The sequence below is a fragment of the Artemia franciscana genome, chromosome 12 (genome assembly GCF_032884065.1).
Source record: "Artemia franciscana chromosome 12, ASM3288406v1, whole genome shotgun sequence".
Classification (NCBI taxonomy): domain Eukaryota; kingdom Metazoa; phylum Arthropoda; class Branchiopoda; order Anostraca; family Artemiidae; genus Artemia; species Artemia franciscana.
In genome coordinates, this window is record NC_088874.1 from 21,464,017 (window position 1) to 21,478,938 (window position 14,922).

The following is a 14,922-nucleotide window of genomic DNA, read 5'->3' on the forward strand; positions in this document are numbered from 1 at the left end:
TATATATATATATATATATATATATATATATATATATATATATATATATATATATATATATATATATATATGTATGCCGCCCTGGCCGAGTGGGTTGGTGCGCTGGATTCGGGATCCTGTGTCTGAGAGGACGTGGGTTCGAATTACGGTGTACCCAATTCTTCAGTTTGGGCGGGGGTCAGTGGCGTGATCCTGTAAGCTTAGCCAGAGTCGACCCAGCTCTAAATGGGTACCTGGAGAAATCTGGGGAAGGTAAACAGGAAGGGTGTGCGAAAGCACAGGTTGGCTGGCCCCCAACCCCCCATTGCACTTCCTGGCTGAAGGGCCAAGAAACGGAGATCAGCACCGCCGGTACGGACTGTAAAGTCTAAATGCCGCATTCTTTACCTTTACCTTTATATATATATATATATATATATATATATATATATATATATATATATATATATATATATATATATATATATATATATATATATATATATATATATATATATATATATATATATATATATATATATATATATATATATATATATATATATATATATATATATATATATATATATATATATATATAAATATATATATATATATATATATATATATATATATATATATATATATATATAAATATATACACTCTTAGGAATATATATAACAATCACTGACAGACATTTTTCAAAATCTAGCAAGATGTTATTTGATTAGATAAGGTGAACATAAATCGTATTATCTTCAGAAGAACACAATAAAAATATGATTTAATCTAAAAGACTCCTTAGATAGGTAGTTGTTACACAACTATAATTACTATCATTGCCAGTAATTTATGATCTATAAAATTAACTATTTTACAGTCATAGGTAGCCATTTTACTGTTCAGAAATCAAATACAGTGGGGATTTGGCACAGTGGGCTCAGATTCTAACGACACCAACGCGGTAATTTATTTAATTACAGAGTACAATTTATACCTTTCTGATTTATAAAGTACCAATTGTACAAGGTACACCTATTTGGATAATCACTTCTTATAGCATGTAACCTAAGAGGGAACATAGAAATTTAAAATAAATAAAAGTGGTGTGCTATTTTAAAATAGAAACAGACGCCAAGTTCTTATGTAATTTCATCTATATTTTAAGATGTTCCACTTGCTGTGTTGTTTTTACACTGTTATTTCTATTTGGTTTATGATAGAGTTCATTACAAAAAAAAACAGCTGGTTGGGAATCAAAGAAAAGAAGCTGAAAAGTAATAAAAAAATTGGACCTTTTTGTTCGATATGGGTCATTAAAAGCATTGTTTGTTTTTTTATATATTCGATATTGCACAATTGATCCACTCATCAAGTTTTAAATTTGCTCTATATTCATCTTAGACAAAATTAATTTTTCTCCTTTTTTAATTGACATCATCTATCTATTAATAATAATATTGGCAAGGTCAGTGATTAAGCTTTATAAATATTAGTAAAGTTGACGCTAGTCCACCGGAAAGGCGAGTGGGTCTAGTGGTGTTCTCTGCAATGGGCTCCTTAGACACGAAAACATCAATGTAGCCAGGTTTCACACAGTCCAAGGTGAGATATGCTCACACAGCCACTAACGTTGATGTTGGGGGGAGAATTGAGAATCATAATTTCAAACCCCAGTTGGGATGAAGAGACATGCGTGAGACAAATTTTAAGCATTTCAAAACTAAAAATCGTCTAGAGTATTACCATGTCCTTTTTATTGACGTTACCATGAATAATTCGTTAAAAAAGAAGTACAGAAATAGCAGACAGCGAGAGGGTTAATAGCATAAAGACCTTACCTTATATCTATTAGCCCCTTCATCGCTATTGAATTGCCATTCTGCAACGGGGGTTGGTGATCCTTGAAAAGAGACTGATATCTCTGCTTTGCATCCTTCTTTAAATTGAAATGAAGGAGGAATTCCGTTAAAGTAAGGGGTTATTGATGGACCTTTAGATGGTGGCAACAAAAGTTCGTCTGAAACAAATTCAAGATTATTATCAATTGTAATAGGGTAAGATCAATCATATTCACGATTAAACACACATAAAATAAATCACTATAGGCTACTATTCCTCCAAAGGGTCCTAGGCATGTAAGAAGGGGGAAGACATGCGATTTCCTTAGTCAAAGAAAAACGTCACTTTCTAGCTTACACAGAGATGAGAAGAAAGAAAAAAAGAAAAGAATTTTTTGTAGAATGCAAGAATTAAATAGATTAGATAGATTAAATAAATCAATTAGAATAAATAGACTCGTATGAATCCAGCGCAAGAAAATAATAAAGAAAAAATAATAATAATTGTGGCCTTCCTATGGCTCACAACCTAATGTCTTGTCATACGAAAATTTCTTAAGAGATACAAAAAGTGTGACAAACCGTAAACACAAAGACTAAATGCAAGAGAAAACAAATTAAGAAAGAACCCCACTGAAGCCCCTTGATGGTCTTATACCACTGATAGCCTGAGTGAAAAGTTCATTCACTGTTGGTAAGAAGAGAGTACATAAAGAAGAAAAACAAGGATAGTTCCAGGAAGTGAAAATGAAAAAAAAAAGTGCAAATACTAGCTAAGTGGTTAACTGACATCTTAAACACTGACAGTTGTTTAAAAATGAAATTCAAAGATATTCAATGAAATCAACCATGAAGAATTGGCACGGTTTAGCCCACCATTAAACAGTTATTTTTTTCCAGGAAATGGCTCTTCAGTTGTTCTAAGGTTATATTAGTTTTTTTTCCTAACGATTACTATTCAGGTTTCTTTGTATTCTAGAGAAACATAATAAATCTTGTGGCTGACCGCAATTCCTCTTTTATTCAATAATTTCACTGTGATTTCATTGGAGAAAGTGAGACAATTTAGAAAAAATTATAAATCAAACAGTTCGTGGTAACGAACTGTAGTAAGGAGCGACCCGGCTCAATAGTAAACGAAACTCTAAAAAACGAAATTTTGATGGAATCTCATCAAATTTAGTCTTTGTCAGCAAAAGTTACGAGCCTGAGAAAATTTGCCTTATTTTGGAAAATAGGGGGAAACACCCCCTAACAAATCACGGGTGCGTGTTTATTTTTTTTCCAGGGGTCATCGTATCGACCAAGTGGTCCTAGAATGTTGCAAGAGGGCTCATTTTAACGGAAATAAAAAGTTCTAGTGCTCTTTTTAAGTGACCAAAAAATTGGAGGGCACTTAGGCCCCCTCCCACGCTCATTTTTTTCCCAAAGTCAACGGATCAAAATTTTGAGATAGCCATTTTGTTCCGCGTAGTCGAAAACCATAATAACTATGTCTTTGGGAATGACTTGCTCCTTCCCAAAGTCAACGGATCAAAATTTTGAGATAGCCATTTTGTTCCGCGTAGTCGAAAACCATAATAACTATGTCTTTGGGAATGACTTGCTCCCCCACAATCCCTGGGAGAGGGGCTGCAAGTTACAAACTTTGACCAGTGTTTACATATAGTAATGGTTATTGGGGAGTGTACAGACGTTTCAGGGGGATTTTTTTGGTTTGGGAGTGGGGCTGAGGGGAGAGGGCTATGTGGCAGGATCTTTCCTTGGAGGAATATGTCATGGGGGAAGAAAAATTCAATGAAAAGGGCGCAGGATTTTCTAGCATTACTATAAAAAAAAACAATGAAAAAATAAACATGAAAAGTTTCTTCAATTGAAAGTAAGGAGTAGCATTGAAAATTAAAACGAACAGAGATTATTACGCATATGAGGGGTTCTAAAAATACTTTAGCATAAAGAGCGAGGTATTTAGGAGGAGATAAATACCTCGCTCTTTATGCTTAAGTATTTTTACTAATTTCAACCATTTATTCTACGGCCTTTCTGATTCAGGGGTCATTCTTAAAGAATTGGGACAAAACTTACGATTTAGTTTAAAGAGCAAGGTATTAACGAAGGTACAAACCCCCTCCTATACGTAATAAAAATATAAGAATATAAAAGTTTGTTACGTAAGTTAATTCTTAAGTTACGTATATTTTTTACTAATAAAAACGTTCGTAAAAAATTAAAAGTTCTAGTTGCCTTTTTAAGTAACCGAATAATTGGAGGGCAACTAGGCCTCCTTCCCCACCCCTTATTTCTCAAAATCGTCTGATCAAAACTAAGAGAAAGCCATTTAGCCAAAAAAGAATTAATATACAAATTTCATTTTAATAATTTATGTGCGGAGAGCCAAAATCAAACATGCATTAATTCAAAAACGTTCAGAAATTAAATAAAAAAAAATAGTTTTTTAACTGAAAGTAAGGAGCGACATTAAAACTTAAAACGAACAGAAATTACTCCGTATATGAAATGGGTTGTCCCCTCCGCAATCCCTCGCTCTTTACGCTAAAGTTTGACTCTTTGCCACAATTCTGCTTCTTAAAACAATTAGAAGCTTTAGCGTAAAGAGCGAGGGATTGCGGAGGGGACAACCCATTTCATATACGGAGTAATTTCTGTTCATTTTAAGTTTTAATGTCGCTCCTTACTTTCAGTTAAAAAAACTAGTTTTTTTTTTATTTAATCAGAAGAGAAACCGTTCCGTACTAATAATGTTCCTGCTAATTACAAATTTGTGACTCTTATGCCTAGCCTACCAGCGGCTACAAAACTGATAGACATGAATTGTTACTTTTATATCGCCAATATCGCCATAATGCATAAGAGAAATTGTTCATTATTACATTGGATTATAGATGGACCTACACAGATGCATCTTACAATGCATCTGTGATAAATATTATATTTCAATAATTTGGGTCCACTTCCATGCGACTGTCCTATTGTTCTGACGAAGGTGCATTTTCAGAGGCGTCCCTCTTCCCTTAATTTTGAAAAATACCCTATAAAAATTGTTTCGTAATTTTAGTGATAAAATTGAAAAGTAAAGTATTCCCCCCCAGACTTTGGAAAATACATTCCTCTCTAAATTTTTGTGAAAACCGATACCACTGGACCTTTTATTTACCTTTAAGCCATTTTGTCAGAAAGGTCTATCTTAATATTCTTATCCAACGCTATATGGCACTAACCATCGGGAAACTTGATGGTTTTCAAGGGGCTGTATCCGATCAGTTTTGACCACAGAAAAGGGCAATACAAATCAGATTTTTAATTAAAATGAGTTCTTCATCAACTCTCGTATCAGCCATAGGGTAGATATACAATACAGTTATGAAAACTCCTATCTTGCCCCTGAGAAGCTTTTGGTACAGAGCTCTGAACTTGGCGCCTCCTAGATCGTACTACAACACCATAGGCAGGAACGCGATTTTGTTTTGTTTATCCAATTGCTCCGATCTTTTAGATTCAGACTGCCAGTTTCCTGTCTCCACCCGCTAGCATCGCTACCGCGCACTGTGTCCCAAAAATAAATCGAGTTTTCATAACTGTATTGCATATATAAGCTTTGATATCAGCCAACATCCGTTAAATAAATTAAGCATGCGAAGATAATACAAGAGAGAAATATTACTCTTTACTATGTCAGTGCTGTTGGTTTGACCGTGACAGAATATGGGAGAATTAAGAAAAGGCAGGAAAGCTCAAAGACGGGCAAGTATTACCGAGGCAAATATCGCAGAAACTACGAATTTTTTAATGAAGGTATCGAATCATGGGCCGTACTTAAAGAACTTGTTTTCCCTTTAAACATTATGACGACAGTAAACATTCAAATTTTTGACTTTTCGTATATCATCTGATTTTCTTTTCGTTTTCTATGAATTTATATTCAAATTTATGTTACAATTTGTTTACAGGCAAATTTTAAATTATCTACTTTCATTATATTCGACAATGTCACTCGAAATGCTTAACTCTGGGACAAGTTTATAATAATAGTAGCAGTACCCAACTTACACGCATTTAAATCATCTCGAAGTGACGGTAATTAGTCTTTCTACAATTTTGGTCACTTTTCGGGTTGTGCAATGGCTATTTAAAGATCTTTTCCCATAGATGGCAAGAAAAATAAACACGATTGGGTCCATGTTGCTAATCTGTATTTTAGCATATATTTGTCAGTTGATTTATTGGCAATCACTTGAAGATTTTCATAACGAATCATCCAATGTGATTGTTACAAAAATAAACGTTTTTCACATTTAAGGTAATGAATGTATACTTTCATATGTTGTTTTTCAAGATCGAATTTTGATTGTTTAAAATCGAGTGTGGTCAACCTTAAATGATATTCCAACTCTCCTTAATTTTTCAGTAACGTATGCACAATTCTATAATCCATCAATGCCTTAGTGAACTATGGAATTTGGATTTTAATTTGCGCATAGTTAATAAATTTTACGCTTGGCAAGTCACAGATCATTAATGATTTCCGTCTTTATCAAAAGCCAAAACTTAAAGAGTACATTAGAAAAAGTAAAAGGAGGGGGAAACGGTCATTTTTTAGTCCAAGTTATTTTGGTTTTGCAAAAAAAAATAGTTTCTTGAAATGTACGTAATATAGCTAATAAAATGCTAAGAAGTGCCAACAAAACTATCGTCAAACTTAAACGTAAAGTTTACACAAGTTAATCCCAGGAAAAATCAACCAATGCCAAACTCAAACCACGAAAAATAAACCCAAAACAAAAATCAACCAGTGCAAAACTCAAACCACGAAAAATAAACCCAAAACAAAAATCAACCAATGCAAAACTCAAACCACGAAAAATAAACCCAAAACAAAAATCAACCAATGCAAAACTCAAACCACGAAAAATAAACCCAAAACAAAAATCAACCAGTGCAAAACTCAAACCACGAAAAATAAACCCAAAACAAAAATCAACCAATGCAAAACTCGGTTCTTTGACTTTTCTTCATTTAGACATTTCCTTTCCAGAAGGTCAAAAGGTGAATTAGTACTGTCGTTTTTTCAAGGTAACAAGAGAAATAGACAAGAATGCAGCACGCTTGGAGGACCAAAAAGAGGAGAGACCCTGCACTGAACACTTTCAAAGTAAGTGTCCGTCCTTGAAAATATGTTTACTGATTGTTTTTCAAATAAATATTCGACGAAATGAATCCTAAATAAAAAAAAAGAGTGAATAGTAGGTCCTGCATTTTTAGCGGCATGGAACCATTAAGGAAGACATGAATAAACAGAAGAATATCTTGAAATTTGCACAGTAATTGATGTTAACAACATTCAAATTTTTGTCTTTTGTAATAGTATCTTTGACAGCATTTTATTTGACCCTTATCTGTTTGGCTTATGTTCTAGATTCTTTTGTCACTTGATTCAGAAGTCTTTGCGGTTTTTATATGACATTTAGTATTAAATACAATAAAAAAAAGAGCCAGCAGATGGTCGCCAAGCTTTGTCAAGCAAAAAAAAACAATAAAAAATAAAACAAAACTGGGAAAAATACTAAAAACCAAGAAAAGAGCTACAGTAAGAACAGAAAAGATAACTGTTCTTATCATATATCTGTTGTATCAAACAAAAGCTATTATTCAAAAAGTATTTTAGTCTAAGGAAAAAAGAATATAGATTTACTCTTGGAACTGTGAAAGGGCAAGTGCTATTATGAACATACCCAAACTTCTTCTTCGTATGCATTCCCGCATTTGCAAATCTGCAAACACTCTCCCCCCCCCCTGAGAAATGGAGCAATAATGGTGAAGAATATACCTTGCCCTTATGTGAACTAGCGTGCCCCAAATTATTAAATAAAAACAGTGCAACGTTGTTACTTTAAACAAATAATCTCTGTGTTTGTTTTCCTATATAATTTCCTCGGCCAAAATAAGCTTCGTTTAACGCTCCGAAGAAATAAATTTCATGGTTTCCTGCTAACAGTTGGTTTATAATGATTCTACAGCACTTGTTGTATGTTTTTTCCATTTTTAAAACTAATTATTAATTAATTCCAGTTAAATTCATTCCATGAATTTAGCATTAATTAATTAAATTATTTAAATTATTTAAAGATTAACTAAAACATTAATTAATTCCAGGTTGAATTAATTCCAGCTACTTTGCGATTTTGAGTTCTAGAGAATCCTATAAAAGTTCGTTATAGAAAAAAAAGCTTCCTCTGCATCCAACCTGATTCTTCAGTTGACCTACTATGTTGAGTCAAAAAAGAAAGTTTGTGCGATACGAACTAGAATTATGTTAGGATGAAAGGGGGGAAATTCAGCCATAAAGCTTCACCGTTCCTGCCTATCTTAACCGATATATTTTAAGAAATAACTTAAAAATACTTACAAAACATTTTTTTCAAATAAAAGTAAAGAGCCATATTAAACTTAAGGCCTTCAGGAATAAATTCCTAGAATAATTCAAGCTCAAAACGACCAAAAATTACTATTAAAGAATAAATGAAGCTCAAAACGAGCAGAAATTAAAATGAACTATCATAGTTAATGAAATTTCAGCAGTACAAGATTTTATGTTACTTTAGTTTCTATTTTTGTTTTCCATGTTGTAAGTACAAAAGAAAATATTTGTATTATGATTTGTTTTCAGTAAAACGCAAATGATGCAGTAGGCTTTATACTTCTGCAGTTAGGGAATGACGCAATAGCCAAACTCTTGGTTGTAGTTATTGTGTTCGTTTTAAGATTGGTTTGAAAATTCAATTTAAGTTTTATTCATTTTAAGATTTATTTATTCATTTATATTTAGTACCTATTGTATGTTTGTTTGCTATGACTGTTATTTCTGTTCGCTTTGTGTTTCAATTATTCTTTAATAGTAGTTTCTAGTGGCTTTCAGCTTGAATTAATGTAGGAATTTATTTCTGGCGGTCTTAAGTCTAATATGACTCTTTACTATTCATTGAAAAACTTATACTTGGGAAAGTTTTTTAATTAATTTCTTTTCATTTTTATTTGCCAAGGATTAAAGTTTTTCAACATTCCCCATTTCAACATAAAGTTTTTTTCAACATTAAAGTTTCATCAAAGTGTCGAAACATCAATGTGATCTTTTTTCCAAAATTAAAGTCTCAGAGTTCAACATCCCCCTCAGCATTCTCCGAGAGTAGTCACAAGTAGATATAGTAACAGTTGCAAGCAGTCGCAGTCACAGTTGAAAGTTGTCACAGTTGGAAGTAGTCACAGTTTCAAAAACAACCAGTCTCACTCGAAACTGCAATAGTAGCAGTAGCAATAGTGGCCCTGAACGTTTCAATTTAATGCCCTGATTTATTCCTAAGATATTGCGGATTGCGGATATGCATTTTTGATAACTTGGATACATATAGTTTCTTTTGATTTAGCACAACATACACTTCATCATGTGAGAAAAGTTTGCCTCCATAATACCCTTTAGCCTTTTCAGACATATCCAGGATCAAACATTCTCCTTTTCCTAATGGTAAATCCTGCATTTAAAAAATGGACAAATTGCATAATATACAATTCTTGCCCCGGGGCTTCGGGGGCAAGGCATCCACAGAGGCTTAGCTATTAGACGTTACAACTATTTCGAAAAAAATAACTTTTTAAGATCTCTATCAGTTATAAGGTGAAAATCTAAAAGAGAAAAAGGGGGGGGGTATGGCTGTTCTTCTGGCTGTTCTTCTTTCCTTTTTCAACATGCCTCCCCCTTGACATTTTATTAAAGTTTTACCTTAATATTCTTAGCCTTTTTGGAGACTCAGGATAAAACATGCAACCTTTCCCCCAAAAAACAGCAAAGTATATAAACAACAGGCAATTTATACAACTTACAACAGTTGCCCTAGGGGCTGTGTGGGTTAGGCCATCCCAAGACATATGGCTATTTGACTTTATCAGCTATTTTGAACAAGATGGCTATTCCAAAATTTTGACCAGATATGACTAGTGGGAAGGGGACTTGTTGCCCTTCGACCACTTTTCAAAATCTTCTTCAACTCGCTCTGACAGTTTAAACCTAATGCCCTCAGCTGTTCTTGCAATAATGCAGATACTCTTTTTTGATAAAAATGATGCACATGGATCTTAGGTTTAGTTTAACATGCCCCTGAACATTCACCGAAGTTTCACTGTAATACCCTTATATGTCCTTCTGACAACCAGCACGCACACAGTGCGTTTCATTGGGTTCAGCCTCCCCCTCCAAAGCTTTGGGGGGCTATGTGATCCCAATAGGTACAGTTATTTGAGTTTTTGACTATTTTGAACCAGATGTCTATTTTAAAATTTTTATCAAATATTTTCAGAGGGATTACAACAACAAAAAACATAGGAGGAGGTTGACAGCCTTCCAACCACTTTCCAATATCCCTCCCAATGTGTCCTGAGAGTTTTAACTCAATGCCCTGCACCCTTCTTAAAATATTAGAGATCCTCCTTTTTGAACTAGATGAACAAAGTGCCTTTTGATTTAGTATAATATACCCCTCAAGAATCTCTAACGTTTTACTTTAATGCCCTTAGCCTTTTCGGGTAGACCCGGAATCAAATATTTTTCCCCCTTTTTCCAATGATTAATTTAAAAAAAAATACATAAGTACAGAGCTCCATTAACCCAAGAAAGAGCAAAAATAAAGTCAAATAATCTTTCAAGCGTAAAACTACCACAAATCACTAATAATAAACAAATGAAACTCAAAACGAACAGAAATTACAATAAAAAGCCGAGTCCAGCAAGAAATAAAATGAATAGGACTGATAACCCCTATGATAACCTCAAGACCAGAACACTATTTGCGCTTTACTGAAAAATAAAAACAACAAAAAATAAACATAAACAAATGACCGTGGATTGTCAGTTAAATTGTCATATACTGACATTTCTTTGTTAAGGTTTTGATCATTTTTCATTTATGAAAGTATGAAAGGTGAAAACATCTCAAATGTATTTTGTTTTCGGTAAAGCGCAAATTGTGTTCTGGTCTTGAGAAGGCATAGGCGTTATCTGGCCTGCTCATTTTAATTTTTGCTCTTTTTGAGTTTGACTTAGCTATTTATTGTAATTTCTGTTCGTTCTGAGTTTCATTTATTTATTGATAGTGATTTGTGGTAGTTTTACGCTTGGAAGATTATTTGACTTTATTTTTGCTCATTCTAAGCTTAATGGAGCTCTTTACTTTTCTTTGGAAAACTTGTCTCGAGGAAAGATTTTTAAAATTAATTTTCGTTCGTTTTGTTTTAGTTCGTTTTGTTTTAATTGACATAGTCTTTTTCATGGAATTTTTCATTTGTAAATCTTTTCAGTTTTCTTCTATAAGAAACCATAGCATGGATTGCTATTTGTATGTTGGAGAAACTTTTTCAACAAATTTTTAATTTAATTTAAAGCTTTTGAAGTTGACCAGAATAATGAAACTTAATATCATTCCCGAAAGATTCTATCTCTGCTCCTTGACAACCTGGATATACTTAAACTCTTTTTATTTATTTGAATTGTACGAGCAGAAGTAGTAATAGTAGTATCCCCAAAAGTTTCAACCTAATACCCCAGTCGTTTTTGATAGTGCTAAGGTGTCTTATTGGCAACCATTTAACACAATTCCTTTGGATTTATTTTAAAGTGACATTTAGTTTTCAAGCATAATGAGACAATTGTGTAATTGTGGAGGCGGGGGGGGTTGACATGCCTAATATCCCTAAAGACATAGTTGCTAGTTAAAAACATAGTGGACCGTTCTACTATGCTGAACCAAATGGCTGTCTCAAAATTTTGACTGGATGCGCTTGGAAAAATGAATAGGATAGAGAGAAGGGCTGCTTGACCTCCTATCTCTTGTTATTCTTAAAAAGAGCACCAGATCCTCGCGCTGTAACTGGAGTACAAGGGAGAGGAGTTCCCCTTCACGTATCTAGTAAAAACATTTAAACAAGTAAAAACAAAATGAAAACTTTTAATTTATATTGTTTTCTGTAAAGTGCAAATTTTGGTCTTGAGAAGTCATGGAGGTTGTCAGCCCTACTCATGTTAATTTTTACTCGTTTTGAGTTTGACACGGTTATTAGTAAAGACGGTGGGAGCAGTGAAGATGTTAAAAGAAGAATAGCTAAGGCTCAGGGTGTTTTTTCACAGTTAAAAAAGTTTGGAAGAATAGGAAGATAAGTCTGCAAACCAAGATTAGAATTTTGGAATCTACAGTGATGACAGTGGTCAAATGTGACTCTGAAGCATAGGCGCTCTGAAAAGCGGATGAAGATTTACTAGATGTTTTCCAGAGAAATTGCCTACGGATTGTTCTGGGTACCCGGCTGACTGACCGTATTTCAAACAGTAGGCTGTACGAAAAATGTGGTTCAATCCCGCTTTCTAGGGCTATAATGAAAGAAAGGTTGAGATGGTTAGGCCATGTTCTGCGGATGAAGGATGACAGATTGCCAAAGATTGTCCTTTTTGGCCAACCGTTTGGGGCTACAACGAAAAGGAGGTCGTCCTTGTCTGAGTTGGGAGGATGTCATAAATAAAGATTTAAAGGAAATGGGAACTTCCCGGGAGGGTATAAAGAGGGATGCCTTGAATAGATTAGGCTAGAAGAGGAGCATGCGTAGCTGTGTTGGCCTCAGGCGGCTTGGTGCTGCAGTGAGTTATTATTAGTAGTAGTAGTAGTGGTATTCATTGTATGATTTAAATCATGCAATGATTTAATTAAACTCCGACGGCTTTGGGGGGTTGTCATCCTCAAAGACATAATTTCCAGACCTTTCAATTACGTTGAACAAAATGGCTATCTTAAAATTTTGATTGGATATGTGTGGGGAAATGTTAGGCATAGGAGGGGGATTAGTTAGCCTCCAATCACTTTCGAATGTTAAAAAGGGCACTTGCTCTTTCAATTTTTAATCGATGAGCTGTTTTCGAAGTTTGTTTGACAATAAATGGCCACGAATTAATGTAACCTCTCAAAATAAACTCAAAATAATGTAACCTTTCAAAAGCCTAAAGTCGCCCAAACAAGGGGGTGACTTCGGAGAAACATGGGGCATTGCCAGACATTCATTAATTAATTATTGGAATAACGTTTTCAGATAATATTAACATTTAATTCAGATAATATACAAGTTAAATGTAACACTTAATTTATTTTTTGGGAAATTGGGCCAAATCACAGTCAAATACAACGACTTTGGCTGTTTGGTCAGTTCTTCCTACTGAAACCGGTGCAGGAAGCTTCATGGTAATCTCTTGGAAGTCAGTTTCAGCACAATCTCGGCATTCAGAGAAGATAAACTTCCCACCAGACTTGTGCATGTAGTTTATTTTTTCTACTCTACCACTTCCCCAACATAATAAACAGCAGAGTTTTGCTTCTTTCCCACCGTGAGCCTTATAAGCACAATATTTCCACAAAAAACTCTTCATCAGTTTCAAACTCACTGATACTTGCACAATGTAAAGACTCGTCAATCGACTTGTGGTTGAGCTGTACATCTATGTCTGAAAAGCTGTGTCCAGTTTCATCAGCAATGAATGAAATTTGTTGACTTAGCTCAGTCCCAGCTTCTAGCGCTCTTTTTCTTTCTTTTTTCTAGCGTTTCTGTCAGAATTCTACTTTTGCCGTTCTTACAGTGTTTTATGCGGACCCGCTTGTATTTTGCCTTTGGATATGGTCTGATGCTTTCAGGAGTTAGGGCCATGGACAAGCTTGATGTTGGCTGCTGTTGATCCATCAAGAAAGAATATGATTCACGAAATAAACCACGGTAAGGATTATCTGTATTGGAAGGTTCTGGAGCATTCTATTCAGCTCGATATGGGCGGTTTGTCGCCTCAGCTGGCAGAAAATCAACTTCTGTGAATACATTCAGATTTAAAGGCCAGATTCCTGCCTCCTCAAAACCAGCTGTGATGCTTTGAGATTTCAGATTTTCCAGAAAGGAATACTTACAAAACTTCGCTATTTCATGTATTGAAATTCTCTTATCATGGTTTAACTGTATCCAATTGTCAAACTACTCCCTGACGGGATGCTTTAGTGGTGCATACACTGAAACATCAAGGGTTGGCCACGATGGGAGCAATGGGGAGAAAACATTGGGAGGTGAATGCCGTTAGCTTTACAAGGAAACTACTTCTACTGGAATATGGCTTTCATGATTATCAAACAAGAGTAAAACAGGGTCTTTTTTACTAGAATTGGTCCTCTTTTAGAAAGTGTTCCATGGAACAAAGGAAATTGTCTGAGGCCATCCCTCCAGTGCGACGGGCCAAGCCAATGCATGCCGGTGGTCCATCTCGATACATCTTCTCTAGAGCTTTGACTCTTGGAAAAACAAACACTGGTGGAATTGTCTGGCCAGTTACAGGTACAAAGCATAGCATTGTGGTATTTTCCCCTCTTTTTGCTGACATGGTCTTTACCAACTGTATTGCTCCCCATTCAGTAATCACCTTTGGGGTCTGCACAACTGTGGGTCCTCCCCTTTTGTCGCAGCTCCAAATTCAACCAGGAGGAAAATGACACGATCAAAATATGGTATTTGACATCTCAAGATTTTCATCGGATGCCTTTGGAGGAAAGAGGCTGTGGGGGAGGGACTCATTGCCCTGCTCCTTTTAACTCTTAAAGGGGGAACAAGAACTTTCAATTTCCAATTGAATAAGCTCCCTTCAAAGTTAATACAACCAATCCTTCCGAAAAACCTTATATGTAAAAAAAAAATACAAAGTAGAGACAATAAGGAAAATCTTTTCAAGACAGTGGAAATTATTTCTGTAGATATTTATATATATATATATATATATATATATATATATATATATATATATATATATATATATAATATATATATATATATATATATATATATATATATATATATATATATATATATATATATATATATAAATGAACTTACATCAAATTGTGAGGATTAAAACTGGATAATTAAAAACACTTTTTAAAACTTTTTTTTAAAATAGCCCTAGCATCATTACTTCAACGAAGTTCAACCAGGACTGGGGAAAAAGAATGAAATGAGAGTATAAGC

The 14,922-nt window shown here is 34.4% G+C and overlaps 1 protein-coding gene across 4 annotated transcripts in view; it reads right to left on the reverse strand.

Annotated features, from left to right (window-relative positions):
• The window catches only part of LOC136033839 (myosin light chain kinase, smooth muscle-like), a 116,027-nt gene that overhangs the window by 64,592 nt on the left and 36,513 nt on the right, over nucleotides 1–14,922 (reverse strand). For all 4 annotated transcript variants that reach the window (XM_065714787.1, XM_065714784.1, XM_065714786.1 and 1 more), the window contains exon 4: nucleotides 1,822–2,000. In XM_065714787.1, coding sequence (XP_065570859.1) covers nucleotides 1,822–2,000 — 179 coding nt within the window. The remainder of the gene's footprint in view (nucleotides 1–1,821; nucleotides 2,001–14,922) is intronic.